General features: G+C 43.2%; 2 protein-coding genes across 2 annotated transcripts; one reads left to right on the forward strand and one right to left on the reverse strand.

Annotated features, from left to right (window-relative positions):
* Positions 1 to 1,037: 1,037 nt before the first annotated feature.
* Positions 1,038 to 3,896, reverse strand: PIRL4 (plant intracellular ras group-related LRR 4). The gene is made up of 3 exons (XM_087399910.1): positions 2,885 to 3,896; positions 1,837 to 2,648; positions 1,038 to 1,719 (listed from the first exon to the last, which is right to left on the reverse strand). Exons 1-3 carry the CDS (start codon positions 3,534 to 3,536, stop codon positions 1,582 to 1,584), a joined length of 1,602 nt encoding a protein of 533 aa, XP_087256036.1. The 5' UTR covers positions 3,537 to 3,896; the 3' UTR covers positions 1,038 to 1,581.
* A 14,825-nt stretch (positions 3,897 to 18,721) lies between these two features.
* Positions 18,722 to 22,133, forward strand: LOC147883080 (pentatricopeptide repeat-containing protein At3g16610-like). Its single transcript, XM_087399243.1, has 3 exons — positions 18,722 to 19,789; positions 19,922 to 21,457; positions 22,047 to 22,133. The coding sequence occupies exons 1-3, from the start codon at positions 18,722 to 18,724 to the stop codon at positions 22,131 to 22,133; spliced, it is 2,691 nt and encodes an 896-aa protein (XP_087255369.1).
* The last annotated feature ends 3,145 nt before the right edge of the window (positions 22,134 to 25,278 follow it).

Genomic DNA, 25,278 nt, shown 5'->3' on the forward strand with positions numbered 1-25,278 from the left:
ACGTATGGAAAAAACTATGCCCATGTCAATGAAGCTGTATTTTATCAGTATTCAGGTTCCCTAGAGTGTGATGGCTACCGCCGTCAACATTTTACCCTTGAGTAATTATCTTGACAAAAGCTTCTCCCTCTGCGACTCATTTTGCCTCACCATTTTCATTTGATTCTTTACAAGGTGTCTGTTATTGAAAGAAGAAAATAGAAAGACAACATAAAACTTACCTATCAAGAATGAAGCATATGATTTCAAGTTAGCTCTATCAAATGCAAACAACATCAAATCACAGGACTTCCTACCCTGAGGATCAACTGAAGGGTGACTGAAAGGGTGACATTATTTAGCCACAACCTTGGTCTCAGCCTGCCGCCATCAAGCTGGGCCCTTGATCTGCCATATGTTTTCTGGAATACTGTTTTTCAAATTTTCCAGAATAACCGTGGTTGAAGTACATGTAACTCCCTAAACCTGAAATGGAAACCACAGCTGTAAAAGTTCTCGACCGTGCTACAAAGCGCCCCAGTCGATAGCTGAGTTGTATCACTATCTTAAGTCTGCTCAAAAGTTCTTTTTTTTCCCCCTATTTTTGCCCCAAAAAAAGGGTTTTTAGCTGGACCAGATATCGCTTTGCAAGATTCATCCCAAATTGCAGAAAGCAGCTAGAGCCCTTCGGCTCTTTCTTTGCTGTTAATCCTTGAACCGTTGCCATTCATTATCACCTGTACAGGCCATGTATTTAAGTCGCTGTAGGCACAACAAATTTTCCATCCTCTGGCTGATAGCATACAACTAAGCTAAAGATATTTGCCCATCTTGTTACATTATCAATGCGTTGCAACATAAGTAAGAAACGTGCATATAAAAGTTGCAGAATGCAATCACTACCCTTCAGAACTTTTGATGCCTCTCTCATACAGACCAATCAACAGTTTTCTTGTTTTCACTTCCATTATGGATATTAACAGTCAGTTTTAATGGAAAAAGATCCCAGGTTTGGTATCAAACTTCTCTGTTCTCCACATTGTAGTAACCTTTTATTGTTAAAGACATTTTCCTGGATGTGCCAGTGTACTACAAGAGAAGATTAGTAAATCAAAGTGATACCATAATCTTTAAAGATGGCAACCATACTTTCCAGCCAGTTATTATTACACTAACTTGACAATAGTCATAGCTATACAAGCATAACCTTGTAGTTCCCCTTCATTATGTGGACAGACTCCTGATGAAACATCATGAAGCCGAAAGCAGTTGGTCAGGCAGCACCAACAATTTGTTCTATATTTCAAACTTCAAGAACGCACACAGGTGTTGCAAAACTAAACACCAATGAAGCAGCACAATTGATTACTTCATTACAACACATTACACATTCCTACGTCAAACTTGATAGCGTGATAATGCCAACCATTTAGGCACATGTCTGATGGCTCCCTGTTCTGTAATTCACAGCCTTGGACTTTGTACGTTCAGCCCGGTGTTGATTCCCATTGTAGCATTTCCAGGGTCAATGCATAGAATGACCATCATGCCTGCTGCCCAAAGCAGAAAGTGGTTCGTACATTGTTGTCACGTGGATGAGCATTATGCCATGAATTCATCTTCATCTGTGCAAGGTTTACCACAAGTAAAAAGTAGTCTTGAGAGTATAGTTCCTTTCCGTTTCTTGCTCCTCCCATTCTCCTTTGTTGCCATGTAATCAGCCATATACTTGAGTACTGCCTGCACAAAGCACACGCACATGACTTGGAATGCCCACAAAAAGAAGCTCCATGCTTGTGCTTATGCACACAATGAAACCAAATGCATAAGCTTTTGGCTGAGGGTTCAAAAAATTACCTCCTTCCCTTGCTCAGCAACATGCAAGGGTGGTATGCGCAAAGGGTTTCCTTCAAGATCAAGCTCTTGCAGATTTGTCAGCATTGCAAAAGAATCAGGTAGGACGGTGAGGTGGTTGAAGCTGATATTTAACACCTTCAACTTCTGCAACTTCCCAATTTCTTGAGGCAATTCCTTCAAGTCTGTAAAATTCGATGCTACGTTTAATATTGTTAGAGTGGTCACCCGGCACAGGCTTTCCGGAATGGACTCTAATTGATTAAAGTGGGCATCCAGGTCTGTCAAGCTCGTCATGAATGCTATAGTTGTTGGAAAGCTTTTCAATGAATTGAGATGTACATACAGGCAGCGCAGCCGGCTGAGCTTTCCAGTAGCTTCTGGCAAAGCCTTAAGCTGATTAAACCCCGCGTTGAGTTCAACCAAAGCCGTGCACTGTCCAATGGTCCATGGGAGCTCATCAATCTTGTTCTTTTCAATGCTGAGAATCTCTAGGCACGTAAGTCGTCCTATTGATTCTGGAATAGCTATAAGTTGATTGGCGCTCACATCTAAGTTGATGAGATGGCAAAGATCTCCTACTGCATCGGGAAGAACGGTTAACCGGTTCCCAGATAAATTAAGATCAGTAAGCCAAGTCAACCGGCCAAGAGATTCAGGAACCCATTCAATTTCCTTGAGAAAAGCACCATGGAGGTCTAAACTCTTTTGCTTTCGTTTCGCAGCCAAATCCAGCATACTGAACACATTGACGGTGGCTTGAAGATTCTTGCCGTCGGGCAGCAAAGCCAAGGTGGTCTTCGAAGCATTTTCTTCTGCACAGAAGGGTGAAATCAAAGGAATTGAGAAGGGTTTCAACGCGCTCACACCATCGGTTGTATTTGCAAACGAACCCCCCCGACTCCCCCAAAAAGAAAAAAAAAACTACACACAGAGGGAGAGCTTATAAAACCTCGAAGCGAGATCGGTCGAATAGAGACAAAATTATCGATGAGCAAAATAGGAACCGAGAACAATTGGAAAACCTTGAAGGTTCACAGAGAGCAGGCACCTCGATTTGTAAGCTTTGGTTGCGTGACTTGCGCCTCTCCTCTAAGTGAGGACCACGAGGATGATCGAGCCAAGCTCGAAAAGGAGTCAACTCTCGCAGATGTCGACGACTTATAGGGCGACTTGTCCATAGTATCTTCTGCTGCCGATGAGAGCTGACTGGCTGAGGTAACAGAACCCTCTGAAGTGAGCAAGTCCCATTCGATCTCGGAGCCAGTTTTTGCAGTCCTTCTTTCAGCAACCTTAGGCGGAAGAAGACTTTGCTTTTGGTCCTCCTGCTGTGGCAACGTCGAGGAACCATTGTGAGAGAGAGGGGCAAGCGCATTGTACGCTTGCTGAATCCAGCCATCGTAGCGGCGGTGTCGTTGTTCCAACAGTATAACGGCTTCGGCTGAGCGTTTTTGCTCTTGAGCTTGCTCTAGTAGAATTTCCCTTCGCATCTCTTGAAGAGAATCAAACACGCTAGGGAGAACATCAACAGGTCTAGGCTCTTGAAGAAGCTCTACTTCTTTAGCTGCAAGAGCATCGTTAACGTTGTTGATGGTGGAAAGAGCAAGCTCTAGCTCCGGAAATGTTGGGCGAGGAGGCAGGCCTCTCTGCAATCGCACCATCTCCATAATCACGTCATCGAGGGAAGTGGGAGCCGGACCCATGGCTGGCGATTGCAAGCACTTTGCGGTTCTAATAGCACAGTGGCTCCTGCTGTGCAGGGTGACAAAAGCGTATGGCTGCTCTCTGAATTCACAGGTGGCGAAGAGATGGGTGGATGAATTGTTGGAGTGTACATATGAGGAGGTCAAGGCCGAAGACAGACAAAAGGAGGAGCAACTGTGGAGACGAGGAGAGGTCAAACGAAGCAGTTCGTGAGAGAAAAGGAAGAGGGAGGGAGGGAGGGAGGGAAGGGAGGGAGGGATGGGGGCAGATGTGAAATGTTGAAGCAAACCCTCCAAAACCTGGATCCATATTGACAGGACAATGGAAGACTCGTGGGGAAGGAGAAGACGAGGTGGCCCATTTGCCGCCTCCACACGCAACCCCCCCTCTCTCTCTCTCTCTCTCTCTCTCTCTCTCTCTCTCTCTCTCTCTGTCTTCACCCAAATTCAGAGCGTATACGAATAAGAATAACAAGGTATGCAGCCGCACAGAGAAGACGACCAAAACATAACTGGCTGAACTAGTTTATATGGTTTGTATAACCACAAACTTTAAAGATCACAGCCAAAACATGAGTATGTTCCCGCGAGTCCTAAATTAGCGTTGCAAGCATCACGCGACTCAAAACTTTTTGAGAGTTTTGAGCAGCGTAGGCTTGGCTAGCCAAAATGCCAACGCCCATGGTAGTGTGGGACAGCACTCTAAGACCCCCATATGGGGGAATGGGTTAGGGGAGGGGGAGGGCGTTCCGGGCACGAAAGGGATTATGAGGCCAAGTGTCATTGCCCTCATCAATCCACATGTCAATATGCTTCAACCATTGATTATGAGAGGCGACCAACATCAAGTTCCTTGCTTATCTTTACAATAGGCAACCTAGGGGGAAGTTTAGGTTTCGTGAACTCTCGTCGAGCCACATGCTATAAATCTAGGCCATTACAATAGGCAGCCAGGGGGAAGTTTAGGTTTCTTGAACTCTCGTTGAGCCACGTGTTATAAATCTAGGCCGTTCATTTGCTTTGAAAATCTTTTCAGTCATGATATAAGCTTTTCCTAATTATTGTAAGCGATCATATGCGTGATGAAAAGCATGCTTTTTGGAAAGCATGAGGCCTTTTGATTCCCTCTAAATCTATATAATGATCAATCCATCTCAATATTGACGGGATATTAACGCTTGTAACGGGATCACAGGATTGATCGAGAAGCTTGTAGTGCTCGGATTGGTCCCATTGCAAGATTTGTAAAGGTAACCATCGCAACTTCAAGCTCTTTTGGAAAGCATGAGGGCTTTTGATTCCCTCTAAATCTATATAATGATCAATCCATCTCAATATTGACGGGATATTAACGCTTGTAACAGGATCACAGGATTGATCGAGAAGCTTGTAGTGCTCGGATTGGTCCCATTGCAAGATTTGTAAAGGTAACCATCGCAACTTCAAGCTCTTTTCTTGTATGCCTGGTGTTTAATTCATCTATGATCATGACAGCTTAGTACTTAGCATCGCGGTTTCGTTTTTGCGATTTCCTCAGCAATCAGGAGGTGAGAGAGGCTATCAAATCCTAGCTTTTTGGTCCAAGATGAAAGCCTTGAAAACATCCTCGGACTTGTCATCTAGTCGTTGAAACACCTCATCTCTGCCTTTTGCATTGCTCGCCCGTTTCCTTGGCTCCCTGAGCACAGTCAACAAGACCAAGTTGACATCGACCCAAATACGTTCTAAGCAAAGCATACCACTACCAATAAAACCTCAGCAGAAATTGATCACTTATATGCTTGTGTTGTGTGGTCACAATCTATGTGACTCGCAATCTTCTTTTGCCCATCGCTTCATGTGGCAACCCTGCCCAGTTGCTACGAACAACACCATCCTGACTTCTCGAGGGATAGACATGACGAGTGCCGACTACGATGATGCAGCAAAATGTTGCCCTTTTTAATGATATCAGAATTAAATTAGTATCGCAGTTCAACAGGTTCGTTTGTACCTGGAAATAAAAATGTAGTTGTTGATGCACTATCCGAGAGGCCAGTGCCAGATGCCATATCAAAGAAACCACAGGTTTCTAGAGTTTCTATTGCCTATCATGATGAATTAGATGCCATGAAAGAGCAATATGCTACGGATGATGACTTTGCAAGAATATATGATCAGTTGTCTGAGGGACAAAGGAATGATCATTATGCTCTTCGAGATGGTTTTCTGTTGATGCATGGTCGTTTTGTGTGTCACGAAGCAGTTGAGGGCCAAGGTTATGGCTGGAAGTCACGTTCTGCCTTATGCAAGACACAGGGGAATAGATGCAACTATGAAGGCTGTCAAGCACTTCTTTTACTAGCCAGCTTTGCGACGTGATGTTGTACGTCAGGACATGCATCATCTGTCAAAAAGTGAAGTATGATAGGCAGAAACCACTTGGGCTATTACAGCCACTCCCTATTCCGGATAGATCATGGCAAAGCATTGCTATGGAGTTCATTTTTGGCCTGCCACGTGCCACGGGCAAGACTAAGTGAAGGCGGCCCAGCTTGGAGAAGTGAAATTCCTTTCGCATGCCTACCCCACCCGCATTTTCCACGTGTGTTGTCGCCATAGGCCCATGCCCTGTGCATGACTCCTCTGTTTTCTCCACGCGGCTGCCTTAGCCACCTATTCGGCCGATCGGTGTGATACCAGCAAGCATCTAACTGGGTGCCCTATCCATGGCTACATGACATAGCCCATGCAAAGACACAGGCGAGCGATCTAGTCATAGCGAACCAATGGTGAGATGCCGCGTGCAGTTGAGTGTATGGTGGGAGTTCGAACTTTGGCACCAATTGAAATAGGCTTGGGATTATAGCATTCATAAATACAGTTTCTTGTTGGAACCATTCATAACACTTTCATATTCTGCATATCCTGCAATTATTTGCATTGCACGAGGCCACATTTTGAACTAGAAGCCTGTCAAAGAAGACTACTTGTGCTTCTACAAGAAAGTCCTATTTTGCATACGTATTGACCAAGGTGCTCCAAAGAAAAGGATCTCCTTCCCACCCATTCTTGATGATCTAAGCATGTATTTCTCAACCCTTTTCTATCGCTCCTACATTGCCACAAGCTTTCAAGCTTCAAGCAAATGTCATAGCATCCAGCCCCTTTTTGGAAATTGTCCCATGCATTTTTCAGCCATTGTCTATGGCTCCTATGCTGGCATAAGCTTTCAAGATTCAAACAAAGGTGACAGCATCCAAAGAAACACCATCCATTTGCATCTGTTTGAAATAGCACAGTGCTTTGTCACCAAGCCCACGTTTAGGATACCCTGTAATTAAGCTTGTCACACGCTTCTTTTGATGTTGCAAGCACGCCACATTTTGCATACATATTGACAAATGGGCATATCCCACAATTAGTGCCCTCCAAAGACCACACTTTGAACTGGAATCTTATCAATCTCTTCCCTTATTTTTGCAAGGTAGCCACATTTGCCATACATGTCGACCAAAGTGTGCCAACAAATGGATCCCTTTCCAACCCCTTTCTTGCAATCTGACCATGTATTTCTCGAAGAATTTGATGGAGGTCACTATTGGTGAGGGAAAAACAAGGTTAGTCATATAAACTCTAGATTTGGAGGATCTTAGCTATTGAGGTAGCCAAAGGATAGGTCTCTGTATCTGTCTTTGTGTCTACTCTACCTCAGCTATTGAGGAATCCAAAGAGCAGCTTGAATGTGGCTAGGGATGCTATTTGTTGGAATGGCCAACAATCCGCTATGCCGAAACTTTCACTAAGGCTCCATGCTTTATCCTTCATAGATTAAATCAAAGAGCTCCTAGAAGCAACCTGCCCAAACACAGTTTCATGCACTTATTTGATCATCAAACTGCCCAAAGGATTTCCTTGCCTACGTTGTGCAATACGTTGATGATGGAGGGGGTTGTTGCTATCCCCACTAAGCGACTACTTCCAAATGGATTTGAACAGTGACAAGCAGTGCTTCCTGTGCTACCCTTTATTCTTGGTCGATTGCTATGCATAAAGTGTGAGCTTGCATTTTCTTCATTAGCAGGTCTATACTCTTTGCAAAGAGTTTTCTTGACATCCCCATAAAGCATCCTTTGAACTTCGCATCAACTATGAGCAGAGTCACTTTGCAATATTTAATGTATATAGGGCAGTCTCCCGATTGGGTTGGAATCTTTACGCTTCGGAGGCGATTGAATGCAGAGTCTTGATGTTCTGGTTGTGGGTTTCTTTTTGTCGTTACCATGATTTCACCATTTTTTAGTACTCCTTTCCTCATCGAGGTTACCAAGATAGACTATGTAAGACAAGAATGACAAAATAGTTCATGCAGCAACAAGACAACAAAGAGTTCGGTGAGGCACAGGGCAAGGGCAACTCAAGTGAGCTAAAGCATGAGGAGTCTTGCAAATGAAGAAGAAAAGGATGTTGAGTAGGAGAACGATCATGGTGCACGGCCTCCTACATTCAACAAAAGGAATGGAATTGACTCAGATCTGGATCTCACATTTTGTGGAGAGCTTGATGGGCAATTCACCCTTGTAGCCATAGCCAAACATGAAGGGGTAGTACATGTTGCAAGAGACGAGCAAGAAGATTTTAATATGGATGATGTCAAACCCATCGTGTCTAGGTTAGTATCTATTGAGCTGTTATCAATCAAAGTAGGCAACTTTCAATAGCTTGCATTGAAACCATTAGTCAGACAATGGTGCCATCATGGGCTACGCATTGCCTCTCTCTATGAGAGGAATCACATTTCTAAACAGGGAAAGAGAGGAGAGCAATGGACTATGGACTCTTTTACTATAGAACATCCCCATAAATGCCCAGGATGCTGGGCAAGTTTGCAGACCTGCTTGCCGCTTTTTGTCCTAGAATAGACATCTCTACTTTGCTACCTTTGTAGCTCCCAACATATCATGGGTGCTGCAGTCTACTTGCAAACCTCTAACATGAACCTGATAGCTTTGCATTGATGTCTTTCACTGCCCCAAGGTACTCCTGTAAAGTTGCAGTCATCTGCCAGTCTTTGTGCAGTCCCTGGTGCCCACATAGCAACTATCATGTTGCCCATGTTTCATTTGTTGATCGTCAAGAAAATTGAGGAATGGAATCAGAACAAAATCTCACAATTTGTGGAGAGCTTGATGGCCAATTGACCCTTGCCTATTACATATATTGCTTCAATGCAGCGAGGATTCCCTTTTGTTGGATCTTTGCTTACAAAAGTTATGTTAGGAGGTGGTAAGCCAGTCTCAGAGAATTGAGTGCTCATGGAATCAGACATGAGCAGTAAGGAAAATCTCTCCTCTGTGCAAGGATTTGTCTTTGATGAGGAGAAATCCTATTTAATGGTTTTGGACTGATTTACTGCATCAGCCATGCAGAGGGCATTCAATGCAAGCTTCCAAGAATATAATGACTGCATCAGCCATGCAGAGGGCATCCAACACTAAGGGTCCATAGCTTTATCATGTGTCAAGCATCGAGCTCAGCTCATAACAAAAAGGACTTGACATCTGTGCAGGACATGCCTCCGTTGAAGCATTGCCAAGCTCAAACTAGATAGAATCCACAGATTTTGGGTCTGACATGGGACATAGATGCAATGGAAACAATACAAAGGACACTGGAGCCATGTATGCGACCCACAGTACTTGCTTCCATGCCTAAATGTACAGTCACCATTTGGACAACCAACGTCCAGTGTTTATAAGGAATTCAAGGATGGTGGTTCTCATGTAAAGTTTGAGTCATATAATGAAGTACAAGACAGGTACAAAGCCATCACATTTCTTCAATAGTTTGATGGGTGGTTTGTTTACGTAAGCATCTAAGATCAGGAAGGTTGCCACTTTCTTGAAAGGCAATGCACTTAGGTGATATACCAACCTAATGCTTCAAGGAGATGCTCCTTTCACTTGGATGGAATTTAAACAAGTATTTTCCTCTACCTAGCTTACTCCAACTTTTGAGGTGGAAGTACTCTCACATTGGCATGACTTGTCATATAAAAACAACAAGAATCTTGAGGATTATACTCAAAGGTTTTGGGATGTGTTGCTACCATTGATCTCTTATAGGCATGTATCTTTGAAAGAGCAAATATAGAGGTACTATTGTGGATTACCAAGTGAGTTGTGTGACTATTGCATCAAAACCAAGGTTGGTTCCATGACTCAATTGATTGAGAATGCAAAGATAGCCAATGCTTGGATGCAAGAGAGAATTTGGGTTTCAAGGACAGCAAGAAAGAGGACAAAAAATGGGATGCCAAGCATCAAGAAATGAAGGACAGTAAACCGGAAGGTAATGGATTGCATCCAAACCCATGAGCTGCTATAAACACAATCATGAACCCCTATGAGCATGGGAGCTACCAGCCAACTAGGCCCATCCAAACCAGTCACAACCAAAGGAGAAGGTACTCCTATGCTGCCACATCAGTGCATATTTGTATAGCCAACCACGGACAGCTCCCGTACAAGGATTGTGTAAGCTGTAAGTCCTGCATTATAAAGGATTATACATACAACACGTATAGCTACAAGTGGTACTCAGCTTGGTATACCATCTGCCTACAATTCCATACAACCTAGCCATTTGGCCAATAGTTAATATTAGCATACCGATTGTCCGTATAGTCCGTACACTTTTAGCTTGTAGAGCACCAAATGGAACTGCTTTGTGTGTTGGCCTATACACACACACACACACACACAGTTAGCCTATGAATTTCATACGGTCATGCTACCTATGATCCAACCAAGGGCTCCCTGCAGTTCGTACAGTGCATACAATAGCTTGTCATTCCACTGTGCAACCATACTGCCCGTACACACAGCTCCCATAATGCCTAACAACCCTCCGCTATCATCCAAAATGAGGCTAGTCGGCCATCCTATTGCACCCTTTTTTCTGCGCTCAACATTTGGGCTTTTTGTAGGAGTGGATAGCCCTTGCTTCCCTGATCATTTCTATGTATGAGAATCCTAAAATGGTGGAGGATTGAGTCAACATTGAAGGGATTTTCTCTCAGGTGCAAGAAAGAGAAGATCTACTATTTTCCTACACCAAATTCAGTCATTCTTGGCTTGATCTGTTTGCCCTAAGATCTTGAGGTTGCTCCCGAAGTCTGGTGGTGATTTGAGATTGTTTGGAGGAGCTGTGAGCGAATTTCAACCTGCAGAAATTTGCATTTTCTAGCAACCAGCAGCATTTCTTCTCCAAATTCTGATAAGTTGGCCTCAGGGGAGTTGCCTCTACTCTAGGAACACCCACACCAAGTTTAATCACTCCAAGAAATAGGCATCCAAATCTGTCCTGGAACGCTTGTAGTGAGCATAGAGCTATCCCTAGCAATCCATATCGGATCACATAGTACTGCATCGAAACCCGTGAGGGTGGCATACAAATTTGAATCTTTGGTTTGTAGTTTTCTCTGCATCCACAGGTTTGCAAGGGAGACCATCGCTATAGAGAAGATATGTTGCCTGGCCAAGCTACCATATCCTCGGCCATCCTCGTAATGATCCTCAGCCACTCCTATTGTATAGAAGTGGCATGTGTCATCCCTCCTCATCTACTCTAGCGATGGACCTATTTGGAGGCCACTATGAGCCACTAACCAAAAGAAATAGGAAGGTGGATCCACAATCGAGTCTAAAACCTGGTGAATACATATTGTGGCACACACAATCAAGAACCCCTATGGCAAGCAGATGAATAACCAGTCGTGCATCCCTCCACAGATGTCTGACTACGCTAGGACTTCTACATGGAGAGGGCAAGTATCACCATTCTTAGATACTATATGAGGACATCCAAAGGCACATGCAGCATGGGGTGGTTCTACTTCTGGGGTCCTCAATTTTAGGACCAAGGATGCACAGGCATAAATTCTGGACTTTCAAGGGACTCACTAGATCATGTATTATTGAAAAGAGTGAAAAGAAAGGGTTGCCACATGGACAGCATGATGGCTATCATGTGAGCAGCACATATGAAGAGATACCTGGCAATGGAAGGGCTTCTTGGGGGGAAGATCTTGCAGAAGGAGATCCAGATGCTATCCACATGGAGAGAGGACGTGATTGCATAGGAGAAACAGGGCTTCCACATGGCGATGACATCAATAGAGGTATGGATGATGTAAGCAGGCCATATTGCGGTTGGTAGAGTAGTTCCATGGCGTGAAGGAGACCCTGCAATGAGGTGCAGCAAAGGGGCAGAGGTGGAGACTATGGTGGGCCAACCACCTAGCCATTGATGTGCCCACGGGTGGGGCCCAATGAGGGCTGCTCTTGGGGCCTGGCAGCAGTTCAAGAGGGCCATCAAAGGGCCCTTATATAGAGCTACTTGCATAAAGTCGGTTAGGGGGGGTCGGTACAAATCCTCCTAATGGTCAGCCAGTTTTGGAGGGCTCATCCCCTATTAAAGGGAGGGCCTTATGCCCTCATAATATCATATTTGGAGCAGCCTTTGAGGTGCAGAAAGGAGCAGCACCAGCATTATCAATTAGATCAGACTATCAATTAGATGCCTTAAGCACATTCAGTTCTCATCTTTGAGATAGCTTATGCAACATTCGATATATAGATACCATATTGGAAACATAATACATCATCCAAGCTGTATCTCCACTCCTAATGCCCTATCAAAGAGGCTAAACGCTCATACAACAATCATAATACACTGGAGCTACACTATAATCCCATTGTTGCCAACTAACAGAAGGCTGGGACAATCATATAAATGGATCAGCCTCCCCACTCAATGTTGCTCCTTGTGTTGGTCTTTGCCCAGCCCTTAGGAACTGTACATGGCCCCAATGGGAGGCCTTTTCCCATCCCCATAGCCAGCCTTAATTGTGGGCTAAGAGTTAACCTCAAGTCTGTTTTCCAAAGAAGCTCGCTCTTAATGACCAGAAATTTGAAATTGTGCTACAAACACAAACAATATTGGAGTGGGGTCGTGTATCACTCGCCCAAACTGTAACAATTTACCTACTATGCTTTGGAGTCCCATATATATCACAGAAACACACAAAAGACCTGTTTCCCTCCACAGCTATCTAGATATCTATTATCCAGATATCCATGCTTTTCTGTTATCCAGATATCCATGCTACTGATGCACACGCTCACTCTAAGAACTAAACAAGGATTTCCTCATTCAAGCTTTCAGGATAGCAATCATAATTGCTTGCAAAGCCAATCTAATTGTGCCCATCCAATATATGTATATGACAAGGGTTTCTAGTTTGTAGCTCCTTAAGCACATTCTTTGCAACCTTGGACCACTCACAATTCCTCCGTACTTGCCAAGATCTGATTTCGTATCCCTCAACAAATGGATCTCATCATAAAAGCTTTCAAGAAGACAGAAGCCTTCATTCCTCACAAGCCCATTCTTCCGGTGCCCGTCTAACCTAGGTGTGGGAAAGCCCCCCCTCATTCCTAGCTCCTCTTCTAAAGCTTGAAACCATACAAAGTCAACACACCATATAGCTCACTGCATATATACCTAGAACGAGAACCACCCAAGATGTTGATATGGCATGTTAGCCATTTTAACATTAATACCTAAATGAAAATTACTATATACTAAATGCAAAGTTCTATATCGCAAACTCAAATTGCTACATGCTATATACAAAATACTGTGTGCAAAATACAAAATCATACATTCCTAAACGCAAAGTACCATGTGCAAAATGCAAAGTGCTATGTTCTATATCCCAAACTCAAATTGTTCATGCTATATGCAAAATACTGAGTGCAAAATGCAAAATGATATGAACCCAAGGAAGGGCACGTTCCTTGGTCTTATAATTTTTGGAGAGGAAATGTGCCAACTCTCCCCCCACACGAATGTGTGGTTAAGTTTATTTGTTTATGTGTTGGATACAAAGTGCTATGTGCTAATGCAAAAATACTAGTGAGCAAATTCTATGTGCTATATGTAAAATACTATGTACAAAATACAAAATTATACATTTCTAAAAACAAACTACCATGTGCAAAATGCAAAATGCAATGTTCTATATCCCAAACTCAAATTGCAAAATGCTATATGCAAAATACTATGTGCAAAATGCAAAATGATATGAACCCAAGGAAGGGCACGTTCCTTGGTCTTATAATTTTTGGAGAGGAAATGTGTCGATTCTCCCCCCACACGAATGTGTTATTTGTTTATGTGTTGGATACAAAGCGCTATATGCTAAATGCAAAAATGCTAGTTGCTCAATGATAAGTGTTGATTCTTAATGCAAAATGCTATAAACGAAATTGATAGTGCTATATCTTAAATTCAAATTGCTACCATAAAAATAAAAAGTGATAAATGAAAATGCTATGTCCCAAATTCAAATAGCTACCAAAAAAATGCAAAAAAATATATGTTAATGCAAAATGCAAAATGATATGAACCCAAGGAAGGGCGCATTCCTTGGTCTTATAATTTTTGGAGAGGAAATGTGCCGACTCTCCCCCCACACAAATGTGTGGTTAAGTTTATTTGTTTATGTGTTGGATACAAAGAGCTATATGCTAAATGCAAAAATGCTAGTTGCTCAATGATTAAGTGCTAATTGTTAATGCAAAATGCTTTGTACGAAATTCAAAAGTGCTATATCTCAAATTCAAATTGCTACCATATATATAAAAAGTGATAAATGAAATTCTCCATGTTCACTCTTTACAAACCATACTTGTTATTGATGTACCAAATACGTCAATCTATTATAATGACAAATTCTACTCAAACTACAGTATTACAAAGAGATATTGACCAACAAAGGCGACAAGATCCAAGAATATCTGAACAAGAGATAATTAGACGTATTCTTAAGTTTCAAATACCAAGTTCTATTCCTGGATCTCCTTCATGGCACCGTAGAAACTTAAAAGATCTAATGGCAATGGTTAACACATGGGGCCTTTCCAATATATTCCTTACACTTACTGTAGATGAGGTATCAACCACGAGATGGTGTGAAATCGATCAAATAGAAACCATTGCTAAACAATTCAATAAGAACTTCACATGGAGAGATTGTCTAGTTGAATGCGTAGTGCTCTTCCATGTTAAACTACAACAATTCTTAGCAAGATATATTCTGTGTGATAAAGGACTACTAGGTAGAGTCAACCATCACATCATAAGATATGAGGTACAAAATCGAGGATCTATGCATGCACACATAATGCTATGGGTAGATGAACAAGACATCGAGATCGTATCAAACCAAATAGATGCATATATCCCTTACATAAAAGATTTTAATAACTGGCCAGAGAATTCAATTCAAAGAAAGCTTAACTATATGGTAAAGAGAAAACAAATCCACACATGTAGGCCAACATGCAATCTATTTGACTCAAGCACAAACCACAAATGCACATATGGATTTCCATATCCTATACATTTAGAAACTAAACCTACTTTAGGTCCTCTCACACAAATATGGATCTAATTCCGTCCATCCCTAGAACATCGTAATGTCATTCCATACCATGTAGGAATATTACTCTTGTGGCAAGCACATATAAATAACCAACACAGGCCTATCATATTACCTTCTAAAATATGCTATGAAAACCGAACCCATGGGACACATGAACTTGAATCTTGGTGATGCAAAACTTCTAGGACTAGATAATCTAGATCCAATTAAGTTAAAAATGATATCTGCATACATTCTTTCAAAGCCAACATCTCCAACAGAGGCAGCATTGTCATGCTTACAAATATCTACCATTCAAAGAAGCAAAGCTGTGCATTTCATTGACTCCTCTCCCCCATTTATGTGCCAAAAATACCTTCGTGAACATTGTGTTTCTGTAATGCATCCTATAGATATATATTGTGGTCATCTAAGTGTCATGGGAAATTTGACCTATGAATTCTCGAAACAATACAATGTCCAAAAGTCAAAGAAAAAAAACAAAGATAACATAACTATTGTAGATTCTTTCGGAAATTATGTATATCCATCAAAACAATCATACAAAATCTTACTTCTTAGAATGCCATATCCGAGAACTCGAAAAAACAGAAGAAGACATCGAATCTCTGATCTATCAATATTGCAAAGTGCACTTGCTAATTGATCAAAATCGCCACCAACTAACAAACATGATACTCCAAAAAAACCCATTACGTGTTATTCAAAACTCCTTCATGGCTTCAACCGACCTTCATGAAGATACCAATATACATAATATAGCATGCACAAAATTACTTCAAATGATAAACAAGATCAAGGACTTCGAAAATGCAACTCTTTCTTCTGAACAACAAGGAATTTACGAAAAGATTAATGGATCACCCATAGGACTTCATGTCATTTGTGGTACTTCTGGTTTAGGAAAGACATTTATGATCAAGTACATTACTTATAATTATGTAAAACAAGGAAAATCCTTTGTTCTAGCAGCAACAACAAGAGCAACTGCAATGAGAATAAGTCGATTAGCAACTACTGTCCATTATCAGTTTGCTCTACCAAAGAGACACGATATGTTTTGTGCCTCCTTACCAGTGTCAGATGAATGATACATAGAATTGCAAAATGTAGAAATCATAATAATTGATGAGATCTCAATGATGACATGCCAAACATTAAACACAGTAATCAGACAGTTGTGCAAAATTTGCAAGCAAACAATCTTGCAGCCTTTTAAAAATAAAAAAATGCTCTTATTCAGAGATATGTCCCAATTGCCCCCAGTATGTAAATGCAAGGTGCAAGAAAATGAATTTTGTAAAAAATGCTATATTGGAAACTCGGGTTTTTGGACAACTGCAACCTTTTCATTCCTTCACACATCAATACGTCACCTAGAAGATCTAACATACGTAGAATTCTTAAACATAATCAGAATAAGACAATGAACCATAGAAGAGATTCAATATTACATAGGTAATTTAATCATAAGTAATAGTGAAGCAAACGGTTTCATTGACAAGGACATAACTATACTGTGTACCCAATAAAATGACACACGATACTATAATGAGCTCATACTACATAAGAAATTCAATGAGCATCAAATTAAAAGAAACTTTTGATATACAAAATAATATGCAGGATCTATCAAAAAACTCATTTGAAGAACAACCAACAATAAAATATGGAAACATCAGACGAGGTACGTTTTCAATATTACGCATTGTAGTATTTCTTTCCATTAGTTTATATTCTAATTTATAATAGATTACTATTTCACAGATCTTTAATCAATTCAAAAGTAAAGCCCGATTGGCTCAACAAGATCAAGAGAAATCAACAAAAAGAACAAAGGGACAAAATTATTTCTTGTATACAGCTCAAATGCGTCTCGCAAACATGGTTGGAAAGGAACCAAATGAATACATTTATGGATGGAACACACTACAAGACCTTAGGAATTTCATGGATAACAATCAACATGAAGTACAACAATGGAAGGCAGAACATGGGGACAAAGAAATGAGAGCAAGCAGTTAGTAATCCAAAATTATTCATAAAAAATGATTAAACTTTTCATTTTAAAAATACAATAAATAACATATACATAATATTAATTCAAACATAATGCAGGTCTAACTAAGTACATAATTCGAAAAATCACAAAAGAGGATGATATCATTACTCCAATGATGTTGAGAACAGAAGCACAAGCTATAATAGATAAGCACTCAGAAGGAATTGAACTTCTACACTATGGCTCTACAATGTAAGCTTAGCCGAACTTCTCAAAATAGATCATAAGACTGGAAATGTCATACTAGAAGAGTTCAACAATATGTTTCAAACAGATGATTAAAAAAAAGCAAAAGAATTGCCATTTACCATAGAAGGTATAACTTCCATTATTGATTTGAATTTTGCAAAAGAAGCATATGGCAAACACTTTGAGTTTTTCACAACTCCACCAAAGAACAATATATTTCAGCCACCTACAGGTACATTATTGACTCAATATCTTAAAATACATACAAACTTCATCTTCTAACGTACATTAAAAAACTCATCGTACTTCATTTTGCTATTTCAAATAGGAAATCGCGAAGAAGACAAAGAAAAAGGCACAAAAGGCCCATATTACATATATTCTATTCTATGTATTGCTAAAGAAAAACAATATATTGGACAAACTAGAAATCTTGAAAAACGGATAGCACAACACCAAACCAATCCTCCATTAAAATTGAAACATGATGTTAACAGGTACAAACCGTTCCACTCGAACTTCAAAACAGAAATCCTAGCCACTACAAACATAAAAAGAAAAGCGGATACACTCGAAGAGAAATTCATAAGAGAACTCAACACAACCGACTCGAAATATGGCTACAATAACCTCAGTGGAAATCCAGCATCTACAATAAAAAATTACTTTCTAAAAAATCGTTTTCAAAGCATTACTAATTTTTTCAAAAAAATAAAAAATATTTCATGTATGAACTATTATTAAAAAGTGCTTTTAAATACGTCATGTTCTTAGTGATATATAACTCCATTTAAAACAAATCCAATGATAACCACTTTTAAGTATACTACATAAATTTACATGTATTGTTACTCTTATGTAGTGTATTTCAAATATTTTTACTATTATAGTGCTCTTCTTGATATCATAATTAATTCTTCTCAAATCGCAAGTTTACATAAATCTATGTTCTAAATTAACTTTAAAAATTAAGTCAAAATGGAAAATATTATTCAACAATTTTTAGGAAGCACTAAATTCATTTATATATATTCTACTTCAATACAGCTACCTGCCCAGATCTAGTTCTTTGAAAATAAGGTAGTATAGATAGAAGCTCTAGTGAGCTGTCCAAGTAAAAAGGCAAAGGTTATACGAGGGTCTTCACAATAAGACCATTTGCTCAAAAACGGAGTTGCACCATCTTAGAAACCGGTTCAAAAATCAATCCAGTTACGCTGGGATTCGGCACGAGCAAACGAGAATGCAGGCCACCCAACCTGAAGTATCGTTTACGGTTATATTAGACTCGCACTGCGTTCTAATACTGGACAGATGCGCTCCACTTTGTTTCTCTTAGGCGTGATTGCGACTTTCTGTTCTCCACTTGCTTGTTTTCGAACAGTTCTGTTTTTTTCTGGGTCAGCGGATCTTGTCGTGTTAAAGGCTGCTCTCTGATTGGTTATGCGCCCACAGTCGAGGCTGCCCGTACAATACAAGTGGCTGTCGCAGTTGAAGGGTGAGAAAATGCGTGCCCATAATGCGGAAGATTTAAGTGATCTTCCAGTGTTCCAGACAAACAATTTGATGCAAATGTACGTTAGGCGTGGAAACATGTTGGATGCTCACCATATATTTGACAACATGCCAAAGCGCAAAGTCGTCTCATGGAACATTATGATTCTTGGCTATGCCAATCAGCATGAGGGTTTGAGGGCTTTGGAGTTGTATGCAAGGATGCACCAAGAAGGTGTCCAACCCAGTGACCGAACCTTTGTTGGTGTATTGAAGGCTTGTAGTAGCCTGGCAGCTCTCAAAGAGAGAAAGCAGGACGATAAGAAATTTGAGTTAACAGGCTGCTTAGAGAAAGGTAGAGCTATCCATTTCCATTTGGTAAAGAGTGGATTTGAGGCAGACATTTTTGTGGGCACCTCCTTAGTGGACATGTATGCAAAATGTGGGACTTTGGAGGATGCACATTGTGTTTTTGAGGAATTGCCTCATCGCAATGTGGTTTCTTGGAATGCCATGATCTTGGGGTATGCCCAGAAGGAAGGTGGTGCACAGGCTTTGGATTTGTATGCGTGTATGCATCGAGAACATGTTAAATGGAATGACCGAACTTTTGTTGGGGCATTGAAGGCTTGCAGTAGCCTGGCGGTACAGGAAGAGGGGAAGCAATCTGATGAGAAACTTGGAAAAGTACGAATCCTACAGAAAGGGAGAGCAATCCATTCCCAAGTAGTAGAGAGTGCTTTTGAGTCAGATGTTTTCGTGGGAAATACCTTAGTGGATATGTATGCGAAATGTGGGAACCTTGAGGATGCACGGCATGTCTTTGAGGAATTGCCTCATCGTAATGTAGTTTCTTGGAACGCCATGATTCTCGGCTATGTCCAGCAAGAAGAGGGTGCATGGGCTTTGGACTTGTACGCATGGATGTACCAGGAAGGAGTGAAACCGGATGATCGAACCTTTGCTGCTGCATTGCAGGCTTGCAATAGCCTGGCAGCACTCGAACAGGGGAAGCAAGTCAATGGGACATTTCTGAAGACCGGATGCTTGGAGACAGGTAGAGCCATCCACTCCGAAGTAGTAAAGAGTGGCTTTGAGTCAGATGTATTTGTGGGAACTACTCTGGTGGATTTGTATGTAAAATGTCAGAGCATGGAGGATGCATGCCGTGTCTTTGATGAAGTGCCTCATCGCAATATGTTTTCTTGGAATGTGATGATCCTAGGGTATGTCCAGCAGGAAAAGGGTGTACAGGCTTTGAAGTTGTACTTACAGATGTACCAGGAAGGTGTGGAACCAAATGACCGAACCTTTGTTGGGGTACTAAAGGCTTGCAGTAGCCTATCAGGTCTGAAAGAGGGGAAGCAAGTTGAGCAGGGACCTGTGGAAAAACGTTGCCTAGAGAAAGGCAGAGCCATCAACTCCCAAATCGTGACAAGTGGCTTTGAGTCAGATGTATATGTGGCAACCACCTTGGTGGATATGTACGTAAAATGTGGGAGCTTGGAAGATGCACGTCGTATTTTTGATGAATCGTCACATGTTGATGTTGTTTCCTGGAACGCCATGATCTTGGGCTATGCCAATCAGCAACAGGGTGTGCTGGCTTTGGATTTGTATGAACAGATGCACCAGGAAGGTGTCCATTCCAATGACCGAACCTTTGTGGGTGCATTGAAGGCTTGCGGTAGCCTGGCTGGACTGGCAGAGGGGAAACAAGATGGTGACAAGTTCGAGACAACAGGATGCCTAGAGAAAGGTAGGACCATCCACTCCCAAATAATAAAGAGCGGCTTTGAATCAGATGTCTTTGTGGGCAACACCTTGGTGGATATGTACTCGAAATGTGGGAGCCTGGAGAATGCACGGTGTGTATTTGACGAATTGCATCATTGTGATGTGGTTTCATGGAATACCATGATCCACGGGTATGCCAGGCAAGAAGAAAGTGAGCAGGCATTTAGACTTTATGCACAAATGCAAGACCAAGGTCTTTTACCAGATAGTTTAACCTTTGTTGCGATCCTGAAAGTATGTAGCAACACAGCAGCTCTAGAAACTGCAAAGATACTCCATTCTCACATTAAAAGGGTTGGTTTTGCACCCTCTGTGATTGTGGCAAATAGCCTTATTGACATTTATGCTAAATGTGGTAGCATGAGCGATGCCCAACATTTGTTTGATGCCTCGCCTACAAAGGATGTTGTACCGTGGAATGTTTTGGTTGCAGGATATGCCCACCATGGAGAGAGTGAACTTGCCATTTTTTTGCTTGAGAGAATGAGGCATGAGGGCATACAGCCAGATCAGATCACTTTTCTTAATGTTCTCACTGTTTGCAATCATGCTGGTCTAGTCAGTAAGGGCCAGCAATACTTTCAGGCGATGAGCAAAGAGTATGGAATTATTCCCACTATTGAGCATTGTGCCTGTATGGTTGATCTCTTTGGCCGTGCAGGCCAATTGCATGAGGCATTAGCAATGGTGGAGAAGATGCCTTTTCACCCTAATGTGGTTGTATGGTTGACCCTATTGTGTGCTTGTCAAAGGTGGAAAAATATTGAAATTGGAAGGCATGCCTTTGAAAATGTTGTGAGACTAGATGAAAGTGTTCCTGCTGCATATGTCATGATGGCAAACGTGTATGCAGATGCTCACATGGGAGAGGACCTTGATAGGATTGAGGTAGAGAGAGAGAGAGAGAGAGAGAGAGAGAGAGGAGCTCAAGTACAGACTAAAGCAGAATTGAACTTAGCTGCAGGGAGAGAGAATACTCAAACATGAACTAGACTAAAAGAGAGCTGGCGAAGTCACCTTAGGCAGGCAAATGCTAAAAATATATGCATCACTTCATTTGCGGTTTGGTTTTCCTCACGTTTGCCTCTCTCTCTCTCTCTCTCTCACTCACAGCCCCTGCCCCCTCCCCCCCCCTCCGCCCCCCCTCCACAAACCACCCCATGTGCCCTGAGTATGCGACAGATGTCAACCTCACACAAGGCTAGTCCCCATGCAACATAGTGAGTAGTACCAGCCTTACATCGCTGAGTCTCAACCCATGTTAATATGTAGCTTGGGTCATGAGTCCTGCAACAATTTAGCTGGTAGAAAACATTGCAGCGGCATAGGCCAGGGGACCTCTTGCCATTGCTTTTCAACAACTGTCGAAATCCAAGATTGAATGTGTTCTGTGGGAAATTTTGTTATTAGCTTTAAAGAAATCAAGTCTGAATTCATCCTTCAGCAGGATCAAACGTGTTTGTTGGTTAGGATTCAGGAACCAGGAACTAGCTGGGAGAGCAAGGTTAACTCTCCAACAGATGCTGAGGAACCAACATTATGCTGGAAACAACTGCTGTTATAACCAGAAGGCGAGCCTCAGTACCCCCTCATGCTTGACTGCATCTGCTGTGCCCAGGATCAACCTACAACCAGGATCTGATATCATGTCAGAAATCCTGCAGCCAGTCAGGTAAGCACACATGGCAACGGTAGTTACAGCGCTACCATCACAGCAGTCTGTGAAGCCACTCCAACAGGGGCCTGGAGGAGATGAAAATGAAAGGGACTGCCCACCAATATGTAGGCTCCATAACCAACCACAACTGTGCATGTGCAACTAACACACACCGATCTTTGCCACGTATCATTTTCGTGCACAGGGCAGGCGTAATTCCCAACACTCCTCAGGTGGTGCTGGAGTAACGGTCAACATAAAGCTACTAGGTCTCAATTTGGTGGTTCATTGCAGAGCTGCCACCACAAGGGCCCTGCCTGCCAAGGAAAGTCGAGCCGTGCTCCACAAAGCAAGCTTCCGTCGTATGGAGGCTAGGACCGGCAAGAACTGCTGAGCCGGTGTGAAGTCCAGACCTACCTGGAATCCCAGGTAACGTGTCGTCTGTCCTCTAGGGATCCAACGAAACCCCAGGAAAATACCCCACTGTGAGCTGGCTCCCGGATCCGTAAGAAAACCAACTGACTTATGCCAGTTGATTTTTGCTCCAGCCGCAAGGCAAAACATCTCTAGGGACAGTCTCACATGCTCCAGTGACTCGACATCATCCTGCACGTATAGGGCTATGTCGTCTGCATACTCGGAGTCCAACAGCTCGGCATCCTCTCAAATAGGGAGACGCATCCCGCGAAGACCAGTGGTGCGAGCTCGAAGGAAGTGTGTCATGGCCTCCGCAAAAAATAGGAAGAGGTAAGGCGCTAATGGACAGCCCTGACGTACCGAGCGCTCAAGTGTGAATCTCTCCCCCATCCTGCCGCTAATGATAACCCGACTGGAGGCCGATCTGTAAAGGCTAGCAATACCTCTAATCCACTCGTCCGGGAAACCGAACCGAGCGAAGGAACCTTCCAAGAAAGACCAGTCTATCCTGTCGTACGCCTTCTCAAAGTCGAGAAGGAGTATGGCAAGGTGTTGTCCACTGTGCTGGGCCCATTCCGTCGCCTCTGAGAAAGTGAAGATGTTGTCCAAGATGCTGCGATCTTGGACAAAACCAGTCTGGGTGTCGTGAATCAGATCGTGTAGCAAGGGGCGGATGTGACTGCTGATCATCTTGGCGAGGATTTTGTAGGCGGTCGGGAGGAGGGTGATTGGGCGCCACTGTCTGATCTCCTGGCGGTCCCCCCCTTTGGGGATGAGGCAAATCAGGCCTGTTGCAAGGCTCTCTGGCATCTGCCCGGCATCTGCCCGCTGGAGAAGATGTGCTGGAAGGCTGCAAGCAAGGGCCGGTGGATCTGCTCCCAAAAGGTGGAGAAGAAAGCTCTAGAGAGGCCATCCTCACCTGGGCATTTCTACCCATCAATAGCACTCACCGCATCCTGCATCTCCGCAACTGTGAAGGGTGCGAGAAGGGCATCGCTCATGCTGCACGAGTCTCGGTGTAGATCTCCACACCTCCTCCCTGCAAATGCGACCACGAGGGTCTGGGGGCTCCTGCTGGAATAAAGATCTGTAGAAGTCTGTCGCTAAGTCCCGGACCTCATCTGGATCTGTCCTGACACTACCATCCTGCGCCCTAAGAGAAGGTAGCTGTTCTCCTGCTGACCTCTGTCCATGAGTCCTGAAGAACTCCCTGCACATCCTGTCGCCTTTCCTAGCCCAGAAGGACTTGGAAGCATGAAATGAAAACTCTGAGCGACGCTGGGTGATCTCCTCTAGCATGGCCCGGGCCCGAACCTCCTGCTGTCTGAGCTCCTCAGAGCCTGGAGAAGACTGCTGCATCCTCTGAATCGAGGCGAGGTCACGTCTGAGACCCCTCTCTCGCGCCCAACACCGCTGTCTGACCTGAATCGCCTCCTGCTGGCAAATGCGGCTAGACTCATCAAGTGCCTGCGCTACCTGTGCTGCCATATCCCTGGTAGGGTCCCACTCCTGCTCCCATAGGTCCACAATCCTGTTGTGAACCGCTGCTCTGGTGTATATGGAACCTGGGATACCGGCATGAACGTGGAGGTGAGGACTGAGAGGCCGAGTCCAGGACTAGGATGACTGGGGCATGGTCTGAAAGTGTCATCCCTGGAACCACTCCTGACTCTCCTCCTCTGCCAAGCGCCCAATCACTGACATAGAAACGGTCCAGTCTCTCCAGGAGTCTGCATCCCTCCCTCCTGTAACCCCAAGAGAAGTCCAGACTCCCAGGCCATCTGCGAAAGGAAGGCTCCCTCCAGCTGTCCCGGCCTCCAAATGCAAAGAGGAAGGAGTCCCAATCTGCCTGCTCTGCCTGAGCTATACCGAGGAACTCTGGGCCCCTTCCCTGCTGATCCTCTAAGGTCTCAAGGTTGTTGAAGTCCCCTCCTACAATCCAAGAGTCCATCTTTGGTAATAGGTCTGTCAAGGATCTCAAAAAACGGATCTACGTCTGAGATCAATCGGAGCGTAGATATTGAGGATGCCGATGCGGGATCCCTCAATATGCAAGCCCACCCAAAGCGCACGTCCTGGGATCAAAGTGCAAGAACCAAACACATGCTGAACTAGAGAAGCGTCGATGGAGGTACAGACACCTCCGCTTCTCCCCTACTCGCCAATCGAAGGTTCCTAGTAGGTGTGGGAGCGTCCTGTGAGGACCTTCCCACAAATACTAGTCTGTGAAGCCGAAAGCTTGTGTTCCTGCAGTAGGAGCACATCTACCTTTCCCACCAAAGCTGGCTGGAGCTCCTGTCTGAGCACCATCTTCCTGGGGCCACGGGTGCCTGATGAGTGGAACCCGCTGACATTCCAAGAGATAATGCGTAAACTCATGAGGAGGGAAGGTGGGCCACAAACAGCTGTCTGCTTGCGGTCGAAGTCGAAGTGGTCGGAGGATTCCTGTGTGGAGACGAAGGCGCTTCTGTGAAGGTTTCGAAGGAGAGGCCGGATCATCGGACCCATCCTCTAAAACCTTCAGCAGAGGGGAAAGGCGTTTCGTCCCGTGGTGGTAAGCTCTCTCTAACCAGCTCGACGCCTCTGCCAAGGAAATGCTATAGAAGCCTGCAACCTCTGAAGTCCTCCAGGGGCG

This window comes from Dipteris shenzhenensis, chromosome 28 (assembly GCF_047967505.1).
Source record: "Dipteris shenzhenensis isolate YYH24624 ecotype China chromosome 28, Dip_SZ_1.0, whole genome shotgun sequence".
NCBI lineage: Eukaryota > Viridiplantae > Streptophyta > Polypodiopsida > Gleicheniales > Dipteridaceae > Dipteris > Dipteris shenzhenensis.

What these genes read in the sequence shown, in the direction of transcription:
- PIRL4 (XM_087399910.1), bottom strand. Translation starts at nt 3,536, where the DNA reads ATGGGTCCGGCTCCCACTTCCCTCGATGACGTGATTATGGAGATGGTG. An exon ending in ACCAAAGCTTACAAATCGAG is followed by an intron (nt 2,649 to 2,884) that starts GTGCCTGCTCTC and finishes CCTTCTGTGCAG; the next exon opens with AAGAAAATGCTTCGAAGACC. An exon ending in TTGCTGAGCAAGGGAAGGAG is followed by an intron (nt 1,720 to 1,836) that starts GTAATTTTTTGA and finishes TGCTTTGTGCAG; the next exon opens with GCAGTACTCAAGTATATGGC.
- LOC147883080 (XM_087399243.1), top strand. Translation starts at nt 18,722, where the DNA reads ATGCGCCCACAGTCGAGGCTGCCCGTACAATACAAGTGGCTGTCGCAG. An exon ending in CACTCGAACAGGGGAAGCAA is followed by an intron (nt 19,790 to 19,921) that starts GTCAATGGGACA and finishes GTAAAATGTCAG; the next exon opens with AGCATGGAGGATGCATGCCG. An exon ending in AGGACCTTGATAGGATTGAG is followed by an intron (nt 21,458 to 22,046) that starts GTAGAGAGAGAG and finishes GTTAGGATTCAG; the next exon opens with GAACCAGGAACTAGCTGGGA.